Source organism: Macrobrachium nipponense, chromosome 29 (assembly GCF_015104395.2).
Source record: "Macrobrachium nipponense isolate FS-2020 chromosome 29, ASM1510439v2, whole genome shotgun sequence".
NCBI classification, from domain to species: Eukaryota; Metazoa; Arthropoda; class Malacostraca; order Decapoda; family Palaemonidae; genus Macrobrachium; species Macrobrachium nipponense.
In genome coordinates this window covers 38,410,885-38,425,884 of record NC_061092.1, presented here as the reverse complement: position 1 = coordinate 38,425,884, position 15,000 = coordinate 38,410,885, and the positions used below count along the sequence as shown (strand labels likewise).

The following is a 15,000-nucleotide window of genomic DNA, read 5'->3' as shown; positions in this document are numbered from 1 at the left end:
TACATTTAAAACATTTCCATTATTCGATTTGATGAAACAAGATTCAATGATATTCCTTTTAACTGTGTCGCTACATGGCATTAAGGATCTTGCCTGACTCCAGTTAATAGGATGATCTAAATCTCTCATTTGTACGAAAAATGCATTCGATATTTGACCAGTTATCACTGAATACTGGTCCTGTTTGATTCGATGTGAAAGTGATTTTCCAGTTTGTCCGTAATACATTTTAACACACTTTTTACAAGGAATTTCATATATGCTACCAGAAACATCTTTAGGAGAATTTTGTATTACTAAACGCTTAACATTAGTCTAACTGAAAACAATATCTATGTTGAACAGCTTCAAAATTCTACATAAATGTTGTTTTAATTTTTCATCATTCATGTGGCTATCTACGTACATATTCTTTACATGCAATATTGGTGACTTATTGCTCATATATAAATATATATATATATATATATATATATATATATATATATAATATATTATATATGTGTGTGTGTGTGTGTGTGTGTATGTGTGTGTGTGTACATATAGCCATATATAATATATGACAGTATATTTGTATACCATTTATATCTATATATATTGCGTAAGTAAATAAAAATATCAATCTGTCGTGTAAACGTGATAAATATCAAATGAAATCGGAATCGACATAAAAAAAACAACGCATACTTACCTGCTGGGTCTAGAACTTCCATTGAATAAGTTATAAGAGATGGATCACCCGTATCTCCATCTACAGCATGTATGGGTTTCGGCTGAGTTTCCAGTATTGTCCCTCCTTCCTCTGGCTGGCAAAATAGATTATTTTATATACATATATAAAATTTCTCATAAGTCACATCTCTTAAGGAAAATCAGATCTTTGAACGTCTTCCAACTTCTGAAAAGAGACGCCTTAATATCCAGGAAGTACAGGGTTCATGAAGATAAGGTGGATTGCGCTTTGGGTAAGGGGGTCAGACGTGTTTCTGCTGAATCTTTTGTGGAGTTCAAGGAAGTAAAAAGCTGTTTGGAAATTTTCTACAGAAGGTTTATGGCCGTACCTTTCTTTTCCTCTTAGTCCAAAAAGAGAGTACACACACAAGACAGAATTTACCACCATATTCATACCCTAACTACTGATTTGTGGATGAGCTGCTGTGCACAAAAGCTACACTATATAATCAGCTTTATGTACCTACATAAAAAAATCACATCTGCAGAACATCAAGCCTATTACACATACACTTTTTACTCACCTTTATCTTACATGCACTCTTAAGCTCCCTTTTAGCAATTTTTTTTTTTGTATTCATCTTCATGCCATCTTTTTAGCACCTTCCAAGTCTTCTCCTTCCCCTCCTTTCTGAAATTTGACTGCGCAGTTTCATATTCTATAGTCCTCTGTTTTCTCCACGAGACGATATCATCTCAAAATGCTCAGATTAAAATCTTCACTTATGCTAAGACTGTTACCTTTACTTACTTCTACCTATTTGGATGTTTATAAACCCTTTCGTTCTCCTGAAATACATACACTACTAGCAAAAAAATTCAGCCTAACAGTTTCAACCTTTTTCATTCGTCCACTTCAACTATTTATTGCTTTTCTTTTCTGATCCTTCCATTAATCGTTATATTCACTTATAAATACCAATACCAATTAATTGTTACCATTCTTCCACCACTCATGTGGACGTCTTGTTCCACCTTTCATAGGGTCCACTTACCATTACCTCCTTACAAACAGTTTCTAATTTTTTGCTTGGTTCTGTACCTTCTCTCCCCTCTCCCCAATCGCTATCGTTTTATCAGCAAACATTAGCGATTAGAATCTCCATTCCCGACCCATTTTCTTATCCCACAACTTTACATCTACATCTACTATTCTTTTTAAGGCTTCTTGCATAAGTCGCTGTCATATCTACATATTCTCACACGCTTTCATTTCTCCATATAACAATTTTAAAACACTCTTAAAAACTTATTATCTTTGCTATTCTTTTTTCAGCATTCTCCGCAACTTCACGATCAATGTTTAGTCCCTAGATTTTGGCAACCTTAATGACGAAGGAATTTTCCTTGAGGCATAACTAGAAGAACAGGGCATACGACAGCTGGAATAAATTCATTTTAGTCTCAACTCACTGGAAAGTAACCATTATCCTTAATGAGTGAATTTTCCGTCCGTAACGTGATAGACAACAATTTCATTTCTTGTGGCTGGAACATCAAATGGATGCGAAGGAAACCTCGAATTTCTAAAGCAATGTTGCTGTAGGTTTTCAAAAAATAGTGACTGATACATTATTGGAAGCTTGCCATGAAGTTACTGGCCTTCCTAGCTTGTGCATTAACCGTAAGTCTGAACCTTACATTATTGATAATAATAATAATAATAATACGGCAAAAATAACGACACTTACCACTGGATCAGTAACCTCAGCAGTGTAGAAATTTTCATCAAATACAGGATCTTGATCAGGAATGTCTTTTACCATAACCTTTAGGTCAGCCGTAGTAAAAAGTTCTGATATACCTTTATCCTACAAAGAAAAATGAAAAGTTCACCCAGGGCACAAAAATCTCCATAACATGTGTCACATATTGAGGAAGGCCTTCAACTCTTGATTAAGTCCTAATTTTTTTTTTTTTTTTTTTTGGGGGGGGGGTGAGTGTGGGGGGTGGGGGGTGAATCTTACAAGTTGGTTTAATTTTTCTTGCGTGGCAAAGCTACCTGATGATCTCTTTAACCTATCAGATGATTGTGATCAGGAGATTCCATTACCTTCAGAGTGAGGATGCAATCATAAGACTTTGTCTCTTCATAGTCCACACGAGTACGAAGTTTGAAATTGGCGTCTTTGAAATTCCCGCCAAAATCTTTGTACTCGGAAGGATCCGGTGATACTGGGCAGTTGTCGTCGACAGACAAAACGACAACATTATTCGGCTCATCTTTGTCCTGGTCTCGAATCGTAATCTGAAAAAAATAAAAAATGAAATAAAACAAAAATGAAGAGTAAGGCACTTTTAAACATTTTCAAAGTTTAAAGTGAACGACATACCTTATGATCGTCAAGAGTTCTGAACAACTTCCATATCGTTTAACAGCAATTTGTCATTCAGATAAGAAAAAACATCATAATTACAGTAATTCTACTCAGTAACTTGACAACAGCTTATATTAATTGTAATAATTTTATGAAATGTGTGATGATTATATAAATAAGCCAGAGATATTCGTCAGACGTGGAAGTCCTTTTAAGTACTTACCTAAAATGAAATATATTAATGAACAACGCTTACACTACTATGGGTTTCACACAGTGCAAGCACGTTTATTGGCAATAACTCTGTAACGAACACTCGTATCAGTACGAGATTTTGCTGTAGTGTATTACACCCAGTGCCGTAATTTAGAAGGGTATCATGAATCACTACTTGTAAAGAATAAAGGCATTTGCCCCTGTACAAAGAGGCAACAACTCGATTAGCCAGAAATGGATACGAACACAACAGTATAAAAAAGCTCCGCCTACCCTCTCCCCCCCCCACCCCCTCTCCACTCCTTCTTCCCTCCCTCGCCTTTCTTCCTTCACCTGCCTTCCCCCTCCCCCCCTCTCTCTCTCTCTCTCTGAAAATTGATTCAGTTTAAACTTATTTCGTATGATTTTTTTCTATTATCTATCTCTCTAATAATTTACATTGTTGTATATTTCTAATGATCCACTCGGTTGTTACTTGCCAGTTGACTGATTTATCTATGCATTGATCAGCTCATCTCTCTCTCTCTCTCTCTCTCTCTCTCTCTGTGTGTGTGTGTGTGTGTGTGTGTGTGTGTGTGCGTGTGTGCGTGTGAACAGTGGTAGCCTACTGTAAATGGTTATTAGAGTGAGAGATATCTGAATGTATGGTGGAGTAGTAGAACGAGAGACACTATGATTGAAGGTAAAGCGACTGTTATATTTGTGTTTGGTTACTTTCTTCTCAATCCTCATTTGGAATGAGGGCATCAGCCATATACTTGTATTAAGAAGCTGAACATAACTGTCGGCGTGGTTGCAGAAATGCGTTTGTCACGCAACTTTCCACTTTTTTGTATATATATATATATATATATATATATATATATATATATATATATACACACATACATATATATATATCTATACACAATAAACGTTCATGACTTAAAAATATGTGCATTGGTAAATCAAGGCTTTGACTCTAATGAATGTCCGGTAGAAAGACTCAATCATATATATATATATATATATATATATATATATATATATATATATATATATATACATACATATATATATATATCTATACACAATAAACGTTCATGACTTAAAAATATGTGCATCGGTAAATCAAGGCTTTAACTCTAATGAATGTCCGGTAGAAAGACTCAATCTTTATTTGTAACAGAGTAACTATAACCAGTTACCTATTCAAACCAATCTGGAGGCAATTAGCGGCTTTCTCATGGCTAAAAAAGTGAAAAGTTGCGTGACGAACGAATTTTTGCAGCCATGCCGAGAGTCAAGTTCCGTGGTGGCCATCTCTTCTTCACCTTCGTAATAAAAGTACTATATTCCTGATACCCTGAGTCCAAATGTGGATTGCGAAGAAGGTAACCAAACAAGTATAACAGTCACTTTAACATCAATCATAGTATCTATCGTTTTACTACTCCACCATACATTCAGATATCTCTCACTCTAATAACCATTTACAGTAGGTACCACTACCACACACACACACACACACAGAGAGAGAGAGAGAGAGAGAGAGAGAGAGAGAGAGAGAGAGAGAGAGATGAACGGATTACTGCATAAATAAATCAGTCAACTGGCAGGTAACAACCAAGTGAATCGTTAGATAAATACATCAATGTAAACTATTATTAGATAGATAGATAGAAAAAATCGGTCAAAATATGTTTAAACTACAGTAACTTTGAGAGAGAGAGAGAGAGAGAGAGAGAGAGAGATGAGCGGATCAATGCATGCATAAATAAATTAGTCAACTGGCAGGTAACAACAGACTGGATCGTTAGATATATACAGCGATGTATATTATTAGATATATAAATGGATAGAAAAAAAATTCAAAAGATGAAACTGAAGCAACTTTCAGAGAGAGAGAAGGGAAGGAAGGTGAGGGAAGGAAGACGTAGGGGAAGGCGGTCTTGGTGGGTGGAGAGGGTAGGCGGAACTCTTTACTGTTGTGCTCGTATCCATTTCTGCCTAATGGAGTTTTTGCCTCTCGGTACAGGGACAAGTTTCTTTATTCTTACCAATTAGTGATTCATGATACTCTTATAATTTACGGCATTGGGTGTAATACACTATAGCAAAATTTTGTACTGATACAAGTGTTCATTACAGAGTTATTGCCAAAAAACGTGCTTGCACTGTCTGTGAAATCCATAGTAGTTACGCTGATAGAAATGAATGATACTTACGTCAGTTGCAACAAGAGCATCAACTTGGGTGTCTTCAGATATATCCACGGAATAAGAGACTTGATTGAATTCAGGCGTTTGAGAATTTACGTCGGTCACCGCTATCGTAACTTCAAAAGTGCACTGCAAAATAATAATAATAATAATAATAATAATAATAATAATAATAATAATAATAATAATAATAATAATAATCCGCTAAATTTATAACTTTATACACTATCCAATTTCCTTCCATTTCGACCAAAGATATCCCTTACCGATTTCTATGCGATTTCCATCTCTTAACTATCCGATCAAACCTTCATGTATTAGATTTTCTTTGCTTTCAATTTGTTTCACCTTCTGTAATTCCTCTCACTTCTCTATACTTCACCCTATAACATGCAACATTTTTTTTTCTTTTTTGCCAGCTCTTTACAATTGTCTGTGTCAGCCATCAGACCACAAAAGATGGTCTGCAGATTCCACCCTGTTTATGATCCAGACAGATATTTTCAGCTAATGCATACGAAGAAAAAAAAATAAAGCAGACTGAAACCCTAAAATACTGACAAATCCTAGTAACTTTCCGTGCAGACAAGACAATTTTCATCGACACAAACTAAATTAAAAGGAACAAGTAGTGATGAAAATGCCACCAAATTAAATAAGGCTGCATATATAGTATATGCTTCCCTTTTGAAATAAGTAGAATCATTATTCCTACATCGGGGATTTTGTGAGCCGAAGGAGATCGAAGGTGTCAGGGCTTACTAAGACACTTGTCAGTGCTTACGCAATCAGCTCTTAGAGCAGGCTCGCATGGAGACAAAGAAATGCACAAGCTAATAACATCTTGTTGATTTAACTTCTGAGCTGATCCTGAAAAATGTCACAGAAGCTTCTCGAAACGGAAGTTGGTTATGGGCGTGCTCTGTGTGGTTTGTTTTTGTTTGTTTGTATGGTGTTTTTACGTTGCATGGAATCAGTGGTTATTCAGCAACGGGACCAACGGCTTTACGTGACTTCCGAACCACGTCGAGAGTGAATTTCTATCACCAGAAATACAATGTGCTCTGTGTGGGAAGTATGTACGTAAGTTGGTTTGATGGGCGGAACGAGTAAAAGATAGATTTTGATTTCTGAAACAATTATGATTATTCTTTTATAGCGCCCTGGGAAAAGAGGAAGTCCAGGTCTCGGACTCCTGCCGATTGCCAGTAAGGTGACCCACGAAACAAACACTATTTACAGAGCCCATTTGAACTGTCATATTCGTCACAACATATATGTTTACTGTGATATTTTATTATTATTTGCCACATATGCATGAATTGGGCCTGTGTATTTTGCAGCAATTTTTATTCTTACATTTCTCTGCTGTTTTATTCTTTTATATTTTATTTGTGACTAATGGGGGGAAATCCCAGTTATCATCCCCTGTGCATTTCTAAAAATGTCTTTTTTTCTCTCTTTGTGTCTCTAGATGTATCAGTGAGAGATCACAAGTATACAGGGAACATTGACATGTCAGACTTTTGTTTGAGTTTTTGGACTTATGTTTTATGAGTTTGCTTAATGGATTTAGAGGCATAATAATCTTAGTGACGGGGGAAATGACTCAATTAATGATCTGATGTCTTATGATTATCTCATTCCTTACAATTGAATCATATTCATTTCCTTGTTGGTTTGTTTAATAAACTTTAGTTAGGTAGACATGGGTTTCCTATACTTCCTACTTACGTTTTAGAGAGAGAGAGAGAGAGAGAGAGAGAGAGAGAGAGAGAGAGAGAGAGAGAGATAGGAATTGTAGATTTGGAGACTTTGTATTAGTTTTAGTTTGTTTTTCCCCTTGAGAATCTGTGCCTAGGTCAGAACCTCGGTAACATATACACACGTGTTTCCCCTAAGCACCTTCTCCTCTGAGAGCAGGTGACTCCAGAGGTTCTAGCCTTATCGTTCACAGTCAATCTTTCCGGGATAAGGTTACTATTTCCAGGCCTCCTCTACCGCTGGAAGACTCACCATGGTTCATTAACCATCATGTATATAACTCAATGCTTACAAGAACAGAAACAATCAATTGTATCAGGAAGCAGACATAAAGATGTTTTAAAACTGGAAAGATTTAAAACTTTGACAAATTAATATTCCGGTCTGACACCACCAATAATCCATAATTGCTAGGACATATAAACGTTGGCATTTGAAGTAAATGAAAGCTTCCAGTTAATTCCAAGCTACTGCAAAGTAGAGAGGAGAGAGAGGGACAAGGATTGGCACAACAAGAATGAAACATTGAAAACTACTCACCGAATCGAAATCAGAAAATCCAGTGAAGATTGTATTTGCCTTAATAGTACTCTGAAAAATAGGAGGCGAGTCGTTATGAGCAGAAATTATACACACTGGCTCAGCATCCACTTCATCAGTTTCAAAGGTCCTAACTGATCGTAACTTACGCTACTAAAATAATGGTTTTACAAAACAACATTTATATATTGTGGGGAAGGCTGAACGCAAGAGGTTTACAGGGAGACTGTGAAATGTATTTCTACTTCCCTCATAAAACAGAGATAAAAATACTAGTAAAAGAGAATATATAATCGACAAATCACACCAATGGAAAAGACAAAGCCAATTGAATGCAAAGAGAGTATCTCTGCAAATGATTGGACAATAGCTTACATTCACGTCAGGATAATCAGGTACCCCAGTTAAAGGGGACTTCACTGTACAAGTCCACTTCGATGTCTCAGTCGATTCAACTGCGAAATACTTATCAAAAAGCTCTCCCGATGGCGGAGCTGCCGTTCCAGCTGGGTCATCCACTGACAGACAAACATCTGATCCCCAATGCTTGCATCCTCGGCAACCACTATACCCTTCAGGTCTATAAACTTACCCGTGCCATAAGCTTGTGGAGTGCAAGTAAAGTGACTAGTGCAGGCTGGAAAAAAAATGAAATCAATAATGAACGATCACAACGCAAGATGAACGGAAATATGTAGGACAACTATTACATGAACAATTCAAGAGAAAATATGTCCTTTCTTCGTACTTAAATCTTTAGCTATTTCATCTTTATTCTGTTGTTTTTTTGTGTAAATTCACATTATATTATTTTTTAATTAACGACCACCTCATTCGATGAACTGTAACACTTAGTAAATAAAAAAATATATGAGATTCAACACTGTATTCTTAAAAAAAAAATAACCTTGTTACAGCAAAATTAGGCCCTAATAGCCTTTATGTGATGACTTCTAACCGACGAGTAGAGTATAAAATAATCACCGTGATAATCAACATGACTCCTATAAAAAAAAAGTTATTATTTATCCGAGTTACGTCTTATCACTTTCATCGTAATGACTCTAATCAATGCCACACAATTTTTGGTTTCGACAAAATCGTGGCTAATAATTTCATTGGAGAAAATCTGTAAACTGGAATTATTACTTACATAGTTCTATTATTTTATGATCATATTTTAGAGATGAATAAGCATTAGTTTAAGAGCACAGGCTTATTTCAGTAACCATGTCTTTACTATTCATGAAGGTAATGTGTACATATTTGTGTATGCACGATACGGAACGACTTTATAAGTATGTATGTATGTATGTATGTATGTATGTATGTATGTACAAACGATTGTTTATTAACTTTACAAATGACAATCTGTACTTCCTCAACACGAAATACTGCAGAAATCGCCGGACCTTGAAAATCACTTATACAAATATCATTATATAAGTGAATAGTACCACAGCAAAAATAATAGGGTGAAATTCGTAGCTGAGCGGTTTTGTCCTTAATAAGACATCGGCTACGAATTTCTGCCCATTATTTTCCTGTGGTATTCGCTTATATAATGAAATCACGTGCATCTACTGTGATTTTTAGAGCATATCATTATATGTTACCTTCTTACTATTATACTTCCACTTGCACCATGGAAATAGTTAAACTCGTCTGCTTAAATCCTTTCTATTTATTTCTCATTTCCAAGTCATTCACAAATCACTTTTAATTAAAAGAAGAGTTAGCTTAGCAATTCCTTCATAGATTCCAACCTTGGTTATCATACTCTCTTGGAAATCTTTTGCAAGCACTTCGCTGCCTTCTTTGCTTCACCTATTCTGTAACTCCCCTATTCTTCAATCACTCGTTATATTGGTTCAAAATCGCAAATAAAATCAACCACTTCCATTTTTCAACCATTCATACTAACGTTCATTACGTCATCTTCCTGGCTTCCTTTAACCCGGATAAATTTGCTCTTGCAAACATTTAATTTGATTTTTCTCTTCTTATGAAACAGTTTCAAAAGCCTTTTGCCAGTTTCTGCATATCTCTTTCCAAGGCCCAATCAGAATTTATAACTGACAAATATCAATCATTCCGAATGATATTCACAACTCATTTTCTGATTACAAAACCTTTTCTTTTTGTCTTTTTTTTTTTTTTATCTGTGACGTAATCCATCACTAAATCCACTGATGCGTAACAATTCCATGGAGATATGACACACCCTGGTCTCAGACATACTTTTACACCAAACTAGTTCTTCGGCCGCATACTTGTTTCAATAAACTCTGCTTACATAACAAAAACTTTTAATGATTCTCAACAAGCTACCTTTAATAACATACGCACACCAGCTACAAGCTCCATTTTGACTTATTCTATTATTAGGTTTTTCTAAGCCCATGAATACATCCAAAGAGGTTATTTTTTTACAATGTATTTATACACTTCTCGTGAATCTGCTTTATCACACAATCTTGAGCCACAACCTGTTCTCACCTAATAATATGTGCTGCCATCTGTCTTATTTTCCCAATCCTACCACCCACTTTCCCTCGCATACTAAATAACGTTTTGCCTCTATAATTATTACCTATTATTAACTTCTGGTGTCTTTCAATTCTTCAGTCTCTTAACTTACCTCAGTACTTCCTCGACACTCACCCTCACAAGCAATATCAAATTTACACCAATCCTGCGTCATTCAGATCTCTCCTCCACATAAAAAAAAAAATATCATAAAAATAACCACTTCATCAACACACGAGTGCGTGGGCTCCACGAAGCATCTCTATATTTGCATCTTTATGTATAGTATATTATGAATGGGAACTTTTAAAAGTATAAATTTAACATCTGTTCTACTGGAAGGGAGGGGGAGGGGGGGGGGAGAAAACTTTGAGACAAAAGTGCAAACATTTTTTTTTTTTACTCCAAGGCGAACCATTACCTGTCTGAGCCACAGAAAATGACGGATACAGGACGAGGAGGATTCCACATTGTATCCATACAAAGATCCTTTTTATAGCCATGACGCCTTTTTTAGTTTCCACTGAAAGCAGAATATCCAAACGACGGAGAAATGCTGTGTATCAGTTTATCTCCTAATCGGCAGCTGCATTCAATTGCGTTTCAACAAAAATCTTTGAAGAAACATTGTATGCCAAGAGCCTTTTTCACATGAAGAGCTCTGTGGTGTCGGTGACCATTTAAGGACAGCTCCAGAAGAAACACACAAGAACTACAAAATAAAGATATTGAAAATAAACCGATACTTTACACACAAGTAAATCGACTGTTTTAGCACTGGGGAACAACTCCCCTGGCAGGACGGATAACACAGTTGACAGTTAATATACTAGATAAGATGATAACACTTTCCTGATAACAAGTCACTGGCAGAACAGACGGGAATTGTTTCACTGTTAAGATAAGCCCTGATAAGAAATACATTCGTCATCAAATTCTTTTCCCTGATCCCTAAAATTGATTAATGCATTACTTGTCGCTCAGCACTCGTCTTTAATTTAGGGGGGAAGAAATGGGTAAATGCCCATCGATTATCTTGTTAAGGACTTTGGCACCTCCTTATCATCTCGTGAAAGGGCCCAAACAATGATGAAAATTTAAGCCCTGAACTTACTGGCAAAAATCATCCATCACACTGCAGCTTTGGACTGAGAGTAATTTGAACTAAATCAGCATTATTAGCGATGCGTTATGATATACCATTGATACTCTTATATGAAATGGATTTTTTTTACATAATAACATGAATATTCACCTGCTCGGGGCAAACTCGTATCACTCCTCGTCTCGATAGCTGACAGATATCAATAAAGATTTTCTTTCAGGAAATGCACAACTCTAAATGGTACAAAAGAAAAACTTATGTGGCGACTGTCAATCCAGAGCAACCTAGCAAATTATAATCTTGGTCTACTTTGCGTTGCAAAGTTCGACGCTCATCGCAATGCGATTTTTCTGCCCTGCTCCATTTGCCTTTATTTTGCAAACCATACGGCAAATTAAACAATTGCTTCAAGTTGAATCTTTGGAACGTCTTGGCTATGGGTATTAAGGTTTTTTTTTTTTTTTTTTTTTTATCATACACTGTATTTTCCAAAAGTGACGGTACTTAATTTCCCTACAAATATCGGCATTTGTTAAGTTTGATTTTTTTTTATCAACTAATTTTCACGCCTCATATCGAATATTAACCCTTTAACTCATCTGCCATAATGGCAGTCCTTATTTTCTTACAAGTGTTATCTTAAGATTTCTATACACGACAAAAAATTTGATTAACTAAATATCTGGGATACATTTTAACATAATCTCATCAGTCAAGAAGAACATTATCTTGGAATTAATATTTGGAAAGCATTTCAGTGTTTCATTAATTTTTTATAATTCATTAAGGATAAGGAGAGAATAGGGTGTGGGGTAGGTTACAAAATACACATATTTATACTCATTTTTCTTCTCAACCCCTTCAACTCTTGCCAGAACCAACTGTGGTCATTCTTTTACTGATTTTATTTTTTCATTTTTTTTATTAAATTGTTTTCTTCCAATTCAAATTCTTCTCATGCTATCAATGTTTCTGGTCATCTAAATATGGAACTTCTGTGATTTCCCTCATCATCTCTAACTTCTAATGTAATTCTTGCAAGCATATTCTCAAATCAACAAAATCCTTTTAGATATGGTTTCATTATCAAGCAATGATTCATGTTTGTAAACTCGTATATACTTTCAATCGTTTGATTTGTGTTTTTTAGTCATTCACTGAGCTCCAACTCAAGAAAATCGGTATTTGATATTATATTTGAAAGATTCGATGTCATCAGTCCTTTCTCTACTAGCCATCCGGTGATATTGCCTCAAGTCCCATTCAACTGGTAGTATTGTACTATGCAAGTTTTGTAAATCTTGTAGCGTTTTGATGATTTACACATCACCTAGTCCGTCAACCTTCTGTCTTTACTACAACCTGAAGCTTTCTTTATTATGCTTTCCGTTAGATAGGTCAATAGTAAAGGCGACAAAAGATTTCAATGTAGAGCGCCACAGTTTACAGTAAATTGTAAATTTCCTTACCGAGACTCCATTAACATTAACTTTTCAAAACACTGGTCTGTAGACACTGTCAAAATTCCTTCTAGTGATCAACAAAACCCATCAGTAGCGGATTCAATTTCGATGAAATGTTGCACTATATTTCTTAATACATATCTGACCTTTACAATTCCTGTCTTTTTAAAACCAGCCTGACCGTCATCAAATGTTTCCTAATTTCTTTTTCTAACTTACTGAAAACAAGCATGGCGAATATTTTCATCCAAACTGACATAAGTGCAATACTCTATAGTTAACTTCAAGTAGTTCACCTCTTTCGTTCTCGTTGGTAAGACTCCCAAGTTCCCATTCATCAAGCATTTATTCCTAATTTCATTTTCCGCAAAACAGTCTAGCTAGTATGTGAGTTATTTCCTTTTCAGATAAAATCATACAAGTAGTGGTTCCATCATAGTCAGTTTCTTTCCAGCACTCTAATTTCTTAGATTAAAAAACAGAGACCCCATTCACCATTCAGATCTTCGGCTTCTAGTATTCCAATCAAATTATCCCGATGATATTCATTCAGGACTCTCTCTCTCTCTCTTCTTCAGATGCTATCAATGATTCATTTCTTCTCTGAACGAGTGTTTTTCTATATTTTTCCCACCCATGAATACTTCACTAATAATAATACTGTGGGCCACCAAAATATTAAATACATGGGTTTGTCAGCAACATCTGCCACTTTTGTCACGCATTGTCTCCTATCTCTTCTTGCACTTTCTTCGATTTCATTTCACTATCTATCTTCAGTATCTAACGCCCTACTATGCATTCTCCATCTCCTCCCTGGAAATTGTCTATATGTATCTCTTTTTTTTCCTGTCTATTTTTTAAGGAATTTTAGGTCATCCGATATCCCAAATTTTTGTCTTGGTAACCCGTATCCAAGTTCTTTTTTCTCCAACAGATTCTTAAACCAGCCTGGTAGTAGCATTTATTTACATGTGGTTTCCACAGCTGCAAATCTATTTCGACATTAAGTTACAAAATGCTCACAATGTTCATTTTAAAGAAGCTCAATTGTATCAAAGTTAGACTTCTGTAAACTTTTTCCTTGGGTGATTGAAGTAAGGCAAAGATAATTTGGTGATTACTTGGGATATTTTCCCAATAGTCCCTGATATTCCTAAGGATTCTTTTTCTTTCTTGATTGATGGTTATGTGATTTATCTATCTATCCATCTATAATATATACATATAAATATATGTGTATATGTATACAGTATATATATATATATATATATATACATACATACTGTATACATACAAACATACATACATTATACTGTGTAAGTCGACAGGTTGATCGAAGCACAGGTATAGAAGGGCACAAGGGTGGTAATCTACTTCCCAAAACTAACTGAACCAGAGAGACAAAACCTTCAACCATTCCCTTTGCAAGTAAAACATTCTGGTGGAAAACCTCACAGACACTCTCCCTCCCTCTCTCCCTCCCTACAATGTGTAATGTATTTGTGAGAGTATGCAAAAGTGCCTCTCGACTTTTGCTTTCTGGTAACTTTATTGCAGTTAATAGTTTTTTTTTTCTATCTGTCTTTCCTAATGTCTGCTGCTATATTTACATATTTTGGGTGACACTGATACGGCGGTGAAACCCGCCCCGAGTTTATCATCTTATCGCGCATTACTTCGAAGTCAATGATATGATAAAAGAAGAGAATGCCGGATTAGTTCTGACAACTGACTGATAAAACGATGATCTAATTATTACTCGTTATGTCTCACTGCTACACCAAAATGATGTAATTCAATCGTTGCATGGAAATGGGTGTGTTTTTTTTTCCCGTGTAGGTTCAACATTACTGTTCAAGGCTAAAATAATTTTGTAATATTGAATTTCATCCTAAGATATTTGGTCTTATCTTGGAAAGAATCTAGACATGATAATAATCCAGTCACAAGTCCAATGAAATATGATAAGGCGGCGAAACTCGCGCACTAAAATAAAAGCATAATAACTTATAGATACATTTCCTATATCAATTTTTTTTCAATTTCACGTTTATTAATGAGTAGTAACGTTTGTTAGAGTAGTTGTTATATTTCAAACTTTCGTAAAACATGTGTGTAAAAGATTTCTG

The 15,000-nt window shown here is 35.5% G+C and overlaps 1 protein-coding gene across 1 annotated transcript in view; it reads right to left on the bottom strand.

The window, feature by feature from the left end:
* LOC135206317 (cadherin-87A-like) overlaps positions 1-10,475 on the bottom strand; it is a 41,999-nt gene extending 31,524 nt beyond the window's left edge. The window contains exons 1-7 of the mRNA XM_064237739.1: positions 10,436-10,475; positions 8,147-8,358; positions 7,772-7,822; positions 5,474-5,596; positions 2,786-2,980; positions 2,424-2,543; positions 692-806 (exon numbers count right to left, since the gene is read on the bottom strand). Of these exons, the coding sequence (XP_064093809.1) occupies positions 692-806; positions 2,424-2,543; positions 2,786-2,980; positions 5,474-5,596; positions 7,772-7,822; positions 8,147-8,358; positions 10,436-10,475 (856 nt within the window). The remainder of the gene's footprint in view (positions 1-691; positions 807-2,423; positions 2,544-2,785; positions 2,981-5,473; positions 5,597-7,771; positions 7,823-8,146; positions 8,359-10,435) is intronic.
* Positions 10,476-15,000: the final 4,525 nt, after the last annotated feature.